This window comes from Lactuca serriola, chromosome 6, assembly GCF_051521515.1.
Source record: "Lactuca serriola cultivar US96UC23 chromosome 6, Lser_US96UC23_V15, whole genome shotgun sequence".
NCBI classification, from domain to species: Eukaryota; Viridiplantae; Streptophyta; class Magnoliopsida; order Asterales; family Asteraceae; genus Lactuca; species Lactuca serriola.
Window position 1 is genome coordinate 159,292,210 of NC_136413.1, and position 8,516 is coordinate 159,300,725.

Genomic DNA, 8,516 nt, shown 5'->3' on the forward strand with positions numbered 1-8,516 from the left:
TCAGTCTAAGATGGATCAAAAGCTCAAAGAAGTGTTGGGGGCCATAGTCAAGAACCGAACAACAACTCCTAATGAGAAGGGACCGATGGGGGAGGAGAACAACACTCCGGTCATTTCAACAGACGGAACACCAGGAGTTTAGTGATGCCGGAGGAACGAGATACGGAAATGGGGGTGGAGACGATCACAACTGGAGATATCGGAAGTGGGAAAAAGGAATTTGCTACAGATGCGATGAGAAGTGGAACCCTGGTCATCGATGCAAAAAGAAGGAGTTGAGTGTAATGGTGATTCAAGAAGATGAGGATATAGAAGAAGAACCAACTCCGAAATTGGAGTTGGAACCTACGCCTGAAGGCCCCGACAACGCCCTCTTATCAGGAATTTGCTTGAACTCGGTGATAGGTATTGCCAATCTGAAAACCTTAAAACTTAGGGGATGGTTGAATAACACAGAAGTGGTGGTAATGATAGACCCAGGTGCCACCCACAACTTCTTGTCTCTTACTCTCATCGAGAAATTGCAAATTCCAGTCGCCACTACACCTGGCTTTGGGGTTATTTTAGGCACTGGGGAGTCAGTTTCCGGACAAGGGAAATGCCAAGAAGTTTTGATCCACATACAGGGGCTAGACATTGTGGAAGAATTTCTACCCTTAAACTTGGGAAATTCAGATGTTATTCTTGGAGTGCAATGGTTGGAGAAATTGGGAGCAGCGACCACCAACTGGAAAACCCAAATAATGAAATTCCAAGTCAACGGTCAAGCAATTACACTGAAGGGGGATCCTTCGTTGGAACGTGCAAGGTTGTCTCTTAAAACGATTATTCGCACCATTAATTCCATTGGAGGTGGGTTGTTGGTGCAACTTAACCACCTGGAATCCCTTGAATCACCCAACCTGCCCTCAGAAACTCCAGAATTTTTAACTTCAGTTGTCGAAAAGTATTCCTCTGTTTTTGAATGGAAGGGTGGCCTTCCCCCCCACAGGAACCAGCAACACACTATCACACTCAAAGAAGGAACAAAGCCAGTGTCAGTCCGACCTTACCATACCCACACACGCAAAAGGCATAAATCGAAAGATTGTTGTTAGACATGCTAAAGGCAGAAGTTATCCGTCCCTCCAGAAGTCCATTTTCAAGTCCCTCCTTGTTAGTTAAAAAAAAAAAAAAAAAAAAAGACGGATCTTGGAGGTTTTGCATGGATTACCGAAGCTTGAACAGGGTTACAGTAAAGGATAAGTTTCCTATACCTGTGATTGATGAATTGTTGGACGACTTGCACGGGTCTAAGTTTTTCTCCAAACTGGATCTCAAATCCGGGTACCATCAGATTAGAATGAAGGAAGAAGACATTCTGAAAACAGCCTTTCGAACCCACGAAGGCCACTACGAGTTTCTCGTCATGCCCTTTGGGCTCACAAATGCCCCGGCTACATTCAATCGGTGATGAATGAGGTGTTTAAGCCTTATCTTAGAAGATTCGTGCTTGTCTTTTTCGATGATATACTGGTGTATAGTCCGGATGAACGTCAACACTCGAAACATCTAAGTCTGGTGCTGGAACTACTGGATAAACATAAGCTCTATGCCAACCCGAGAAAGTATGAACTCGGAAGATTACAAGTGGCGTATCTAGGGCACGTGATTTCAGCACAAGGGGTGGTCGTTGACAATAAGAAGGTTAAAGCCATTGAATGTTGTCCCACCCCTTCTACTCTACGGGAACTCAGAGGGTTTTTGGGGTTAACGGGTTATTACAGGAAGTTTATCTCGGGTTACGCGAAGATTGCCGCCCCTCTAACCGATCAATTAAAAAAAGATAACCTTGGATGGTCACTGGAAGCCACAGAAGCATTCCAATCGTTAAAAGATGCCTTAATCAAAGCCCCTATCCTTGCTACGCCTGATTTTACAAAACCCTTTGTGGTGGATACCGACGCTTCTGGAGCGGGAATTGGAGCCGTGTTAACCAAAGACAGTCGCCCCGTTGCCTTCTACATCCAAGTGTTAGGGGTGCGAAACCGGCTAAAATCTATATACGAAAAGGAGTTGATGGCTATTGTTTTAGCTGTGAAAAAATGGCGACACTATCTGATGGGACAACATTTCATTATTCGCACCGACCAAAGGAGCCTCAAGTATCTGATGGATCAACGCGAGGTTGGACCCGAGTATCAAAAATGGATGTACAAATTATTGGGGTTCGATTTCGATATCCAATATAAGCCAGGAACAGCAAATAAGGTAGCGGATGCCTTATCTCGGGAATTTACATCTAACCCAGAACTGGGCAGCATTACATCTTCTTGGTCTCTACCCCTGGACCAATTGCAAAAAGAAATTGAAGCTGACACCTTCATTCAACAAGTAACAAGTGACATCCTCAATGAAGGAAAGACTCATGTGGGCTTCACCGTGAACAATCGTCGGTTATTGTATAAGGGACGACTCGTTATACCTCAAAACTCCACCTTGATCCCACTTCTCCTAGAAGAATTCCATAATTCGGTCATAGGGGGCATTCTGGGGAATTCAAGACCTACCAGCGGCTGGCAGAGGAATGGTTTTGGGTCAGGATGCGTAAGACGGTCCAGAAACATGTTCAAAGGTGCCATGAATGTGCCACCCAAAAGGCAGCCAATACGCAACCAGCAGGGTTACTACAACCCTTACCAATTCCGAATCAGGTTTGGGATGAAGTATCCATGGATTTCATTGAGGGACTTCCCAAGTCTCAAGGTTTGGATACTATTCTAGTGGTAGTGGACCGTTTGACCAAATATGCCCACTTCTTGGCAATCAAACATCCTTTTACTGCAGCTTCGATTGCAGCCTTGTTCGTGAAAGAAGTGGTGCATCTACATGGGTTCCCTTCATCGATCGTTTCTGATCGGGACAAAATTTTCATGAGCCTGTTTTGGCGAGAATTATTCAGGCTTCAAGGGACAAAATTAATGCGAAGCACAGCCTACCATCCACAAACGGACGGTCAGACTGAGATTGTTAACAAGGCAGTTGAGATGTACCTTCGTTGCTTCATTCAAGGAAAACCAAAATCCTGGTCCAAATGGCTGCCATGGGGAGTGTTTTGGCACAACACATCGTTCCACATGACCACCAAGTGCACTTCATTCAAGGCCCTGTATGGCAGGGATCCTCCTCGTATCATCCGTATTCAACAGGGACAGACTAGGGTGTCCAATGTCGAAGACCAACTGAAGGAACGGGATGCCATACTTGATGAGCTTAAGGGACAACTATTGCTAGCTCAACAGAAGATGAAGATACACGTTGACAAGAAGAGAAGGGAAGTCAAGTTCAATGAAGGGGATTGGGTGTATTTAAAGCTTCAACCATACCGACAACAATCGGTCACACACAGGCCATTTCAGAAGCTGGCGGCTCGATTTTTTGGCCCATTCTTGATCACAAAGAAGATAGGGGAAGTGGCTTACAAGTTGCTCCTTCCAGAAACAGCTAAGATTCACCCAGTTTTCCATGTGTCGCAATTAAAGAAAGCCATTGGTGACCAAACAGCAACCCCAATCATTCCGGCCCAGCTCACTGAAGAATTGGAACTAAAGATGGAACCCGAAAAGATAATGGGAGTGAGAAATGTAAGCTATGATGCAGGGCAAAGAATTGAAGTTTTGATAAAGTGAAAAATTGGATAGTTAGGTTAGGTTTAAACTCACAAACTTAACATATCCTAAATCAAACATTAGATCCAGTTCAACTACTTTAACTTATTAGCCTAGCCAGGAGAATCATGTATTGGATGAGAGTTTAGAAGGTCAAAATAGTCAATCAGTTAGAAGTCAAAGTCAAATATAGATTCAAGAAGCTTAGGTCGGGCATAAATAAAGGGGTCTGATGTAATATAAGAGGCATTCTATCATTTTGTAATTGAACCCCAGATAGGTACAATGTGAAATCAGAAACAGAAATATTCATTCTTCATCAGTATTTGTGGATAGATGCAATATTTTTCAATAATGTTAAGCATTTTCATGAACTTAACAAGGAAAACTAGGAGAAGGGTAAAATCAGTAGTTTTCATTTCTAACACGTTTTTTGAAGGAATGAAATTCGTTGAATAACTCCTCATTTCTTTCCATGTGATCAACCAAACAGCCTTTTATCATAGGAAAGGAATAATGCATTCCATTCCTTCCCTCATTCAAGCATACCAAACGGTACCTAAATCAATCCAAAAAAAAAAAGGTTATATTCTTTTCAATTTCAACCAATACCATGATTCAGCTATTTGAACTTGCAACTATTTGATTTTACAAGCAAGGAAATCACCTTGAAGAGCACCTCAAACAATTGATCGACACTCTTCTGATTATCATAGGAGTATTCTCACCAGAATTTGGAGGAAATGTCACTTATCAGCTTCAGAAGCCAAGGCATATACATAAGAAAGCTGATGATAGCAATCTTAATGATCTTGGGTTGTGTTTAGAATGGAAAGTTCATATATATCTCAGCAGAATGACATCACAGGCTCTTCAGAAGAATATGCACAAATCAGGTGGCAATGACCTTAGATGATGTGGTGGTGTCAATTTTCATATCCATGTTGCTGCTCAATGCTTTTAAACTACAACAGACGAAAAGAAAAAGATAAAGTTATATAAGAAATATAAAACAAAAAATATACTGCATGATTTAGCACAACTATCTAAATTGTTTTCTATACCATGATTTAGCTTATAAAATTTTACAATACACATCCATTTGGGTATTTTTGTGAGTGTAATCTAATGGTTTGTCAGCCATGCATGTCTGAAACTGCATTTTCTCTCACTATGCTGCATCACATAAACTAATAAAACAGCAAGCACTTATATATGAGTAAAGGCAATCTTAATCTTAAAATTATGATATAAATGCGCCTTAGAAACCCCAATACCAACATTAAATCTTTAATTCTTTGTCCCCATATACATAGGAATCAAACAACGCACACAGAAGCCCCAAATTTGGGCATCCATTGAAACATGTATAAAGTTGACATAGATAGGCATATTATCAAAGACACTACCATAACTCCATTAACAAAGCCCATATAAGCTCTAAAACAACTAAATCGATGGTGGAAATTGGAAAATAGCATGTTAGCATGCGATCAAGGTCTTATAGTTAGTTCACAACCACAAACACAAACATATTTTAACGCGAGTGAGATGTTTCTAACTCCACCACTCAAAGAATTTTAATGGCGATAATCCATAAGTCAATCTTTAAGGCTATGTCCAAAATCATACATAAACTGATATACTTAATTTATACTACCATTGAAGCCTTAAACTATATCATATTTGTCTAAATATCTTCAAAACAACTAAAACAATAGTGGAAGGTAGTTGTTGGTTCATGGCCACATAACCCACAAGCCCATGAGGCAATGTCCAAAATCATATACTCCATGTCTTACCAGAAAGAGTAGATTGGTCTAAATAACCTTTAAACAACTAGCACTATGTGCTTATTAAGGAGCTAATGCTTCATATCAAAACCTACATCATATTGGGATGGAATGTTACATGAGTAACAGCACCCTACCTATATATAGCTTATATTGAACAACAAACAAGTAAGAGAAATGGAAGGTATATCAAAGATAGAACAAAGATGCGACAGATGCTACCAAAATGCACAAAGAACCAATCCTTCCTGAGTGAGCAACAATGGCATAGACGGAAGCCGGACCAAAACGTTTGCAGGAAGAAATTATATGTTGCGCTGCTGAAGCCAAACCATAAAAGAGTAGGCTGGTTATGGCGATATTCATGGATCGAGGGTGCGTTTTGAAAGGAAATTCAGAGCCTTGCGACTTAATTTCAGCGAAAGCAGCTAAACCGATGATAATAAACTTAATTGGGGATGGGAGCATGATTTCCCCAAATATTCGCGGGTAATACTCCATCCAGAGGCGACCGAGAAGTTGCAGTAAACTAACGATGTAGACGATGCATTTCAACAAAAAGGCTATGGCGAAAATGAGTGTTTCATGGCCGGCTTCTACGGGTGGTTTTATATCCACGACCACAACCTTTTCCTGGTCGATTGGATTATCAGGTGACGAATGCATGAGTTTTTGGGGTTGGGGCTGAATTTCTGAAATCATTTGGAAAGGAAATGCTCTGTTGATGCTTCTTTCCGAAACCTTATTTTATAGTTATTTTATAGTAGCTCAATTGCTGGGACATAGTGACCTTGGTAACAACGACTCATCTCGCTCTAACACCGTATTTTATAGTTGTTTTATATCCACGACCACAACCTTTTCTTGGTTGGTTTCGTGGTAGCTTCCGACTCACCTCGCTCAACATCTTTCGCTCACCACCTTGACTTTTTTTGAAAATTTATCAAAAAAAGGGTAGGAAATTTTTTACAGAAAGAAAGAGTTTATCTGAAAATTTTAAACTAAAAGAAAGGGAAATTTTTGACACAAAGAAACGAGACGATGAAAAATATTCATTGTTCCGTGTTTCCGAGTTCGAAGGAAATAAAAAACAAAATTTTACGTTTTTGTGTTTCCGAGTTAGGAAAAAAAAAAAAACTAAAAAGTTCTTTCCCCTCGTTTTCTTCCCAAATCCACCCAATTTGGGAGGAAATTTAGAAGGAAAATATGGCTTCAAAATCCTTTCATTTCCCTCACTTTTCTTCTATTAATAAAACTCAGGTGACCTGCAGAACCGGGCAGTGTGCCTCTTCCTGTGGTAATTCAAGCATTGCATTTCCCGACATACTCCGGTGTGGTAGTAGTTACACCCATCACACTTTGGGAGAGTTCCAACATATCGACTGGCAGGTGCTGGAGTAGCAGGTGTTGTGGCGGCGTATGCAGTCACCATTTGTTGTTCCTGCGGGGTTTCCTATGTTGTTCGCTCCTTCCTCTTGTTCCCTAACTTTCGTTTATAGTCCCCTCCCTTAGATGGTTAGGGAAAAGGGACCACCACGCCATGGCAGACTCCGTGATCAATGAGTCTCTGGGCTAGGCGTTTGACGCTATCGAAGGTTGTTGGGTTAAAAGACAGCACATCCCCTTGAATCGGGGTATATAAACCCCATATATATCTTTCTATCTTCTTACTCTCCGGGGTAACCATCCCGGGGCATAGTGCTGCCAGGTCGCAAAACCTGTCAGTGTAGGTCATAATATCTGAGCTGACCATGGTGTTCTCCCACAGTTCTTGTTCCAGCTTTTGAACTTCGCCTCTTGGGTAGTATTCTTCCAACATCTACTCTTCTAGGTTCTCCCAACCTATTGAGTTAGTCAGTGATACAGTCAGTGACTTAACATGGCTATTCCACCATGTTAGGGCTCTATCGGAGAAGGTACAGGAAGCAAACTACACTTTGCTCCCTTCTGGGCACAGTCAAATTTCGAAAGACCGAATCTATTTTCTCGAAACATCGTATCAGAGCAATGACTCCCCCAATTCCATTACATGATTTGGGTTTGCAGTTCTTGAAGTCCTTGTACGAACACTCCCATGGGTGTCCGTGGGTAACTTCGGGTTGGTTAAGTGGGTACCTCTACCAGTCCCACTAGTACCACTTTCGCGGATGTGAGTTAGAGCAGCTATTACTGCGACTGTTATCGCTGCTTGTAGAGCGGCATGATCGAATTGTGGTGGTGGATTCTATGTTGTGCTATTGACTACGAGCCTTACAAGTCTACCGCAAGGCATCTTTTACTAAAAAGAATACAAATATGAGACATAAATAAGTCTATATTAGTGGTTATAAGCTAAAAGTTGAATGACAAAGTTATCCTAGTTCTGAGTGTATCTCGTTCTGACTTTCATAGGGTTCTGGAAACATTTTATAAGGGAGTCTATATAAAGAAACACTTTATGAATCAGAAGTGGCTATCCTCAAATGAATCTCGGTGAATTGAATAACTGATATTGGTTGAATGATAAGAAATAATTCTAACACATAGTTTGAGTAGTGAAATCACTAGCTTACTAGGTCAATTTAGGTTATTATTTATTAATGTGACGCATAAGACATTTGGTTCCTTTGGCTCATCCCTCCTTGGAAAACACCTCCTGAATCTCTTTTTGTTCCTCCTTGACTTCTCAGCTGACTGCTAAGATGGTGTGGTTACCTCTATTTGGATTTGTCATGTGAGAATGGAAGTGTCTAATGAATCTATAAGATTAAGTGTAACTTTATGGGGGGATCCTTACTCGGTCCTCCTATAATTGCGCAATGTATACAAGTTGTATATAATTTAAGATTAAATAGCCCTTTGAATAAGTGATCCTACTCCAAAACCACAACTGGACAAAGAACAAGAAGTGAAGCATACATCACAAATTCTAAGTCTATAAAATCTCAATTATATAAAACCTTGGAAGTATACACTGCGGAATCATAGACCTACCAGAAAGGTCTTTTTAATTCTCACATAAGTTATTTATAGTGCCTAAGATACTCCTATAGTAGTTTAATGTAATGTACTTGGTATGTTTTAAACTTGTTGTTGT

At 40.7% G+C, this 8,516-nt stretch overlaps 1 protein-coding gene and 1 long non-coding RNA gene across 3 annotated transcripts; one reads left to right on the top strand and one right to left on the bottom strand.

Annotated features, from left to right (window-relative positions):
* Positions 1 to 284: 284 nt before the first annotated feature.
* Positions 285 to 1,097, top strand: LOC145060318 (uncharacterized). The gene has a single exon (XM_079008008.1). The coding sequence runs from the start codon at positions 285 to 287 to the stop codon at positions 1,095 to 1,097; it is 813 nt and encodes a 270-aa protein (XP_078864134.1).
* Positions 1,098 to 1,277: 180 nt separating this feature from the next.
* On the bottom strand, positions 1,278 to 6,204 carry LOC145057178 (uncharacterized). 2 transcript variants are annotated; one of them, XR_013685990.1, is made up of 3 exons: positions 5,663 to 6,204; positions 4,315 to 4,612; positions 1,278 to 4,206 (listed from the first exon to the last, which is right to left on the bottom strand). It is a non-coding gene; the product is annotated as an uncharacterized LOC145057178 (long non-coding RNA). The 2 variants fall into 2 exon arrangements; XR_013685991.1 differs by having other exon boundaries at positions 4,712 to 6,204.
* Positions 6,205 to 8,516: the final 2,312 nt, after the last annotated feature.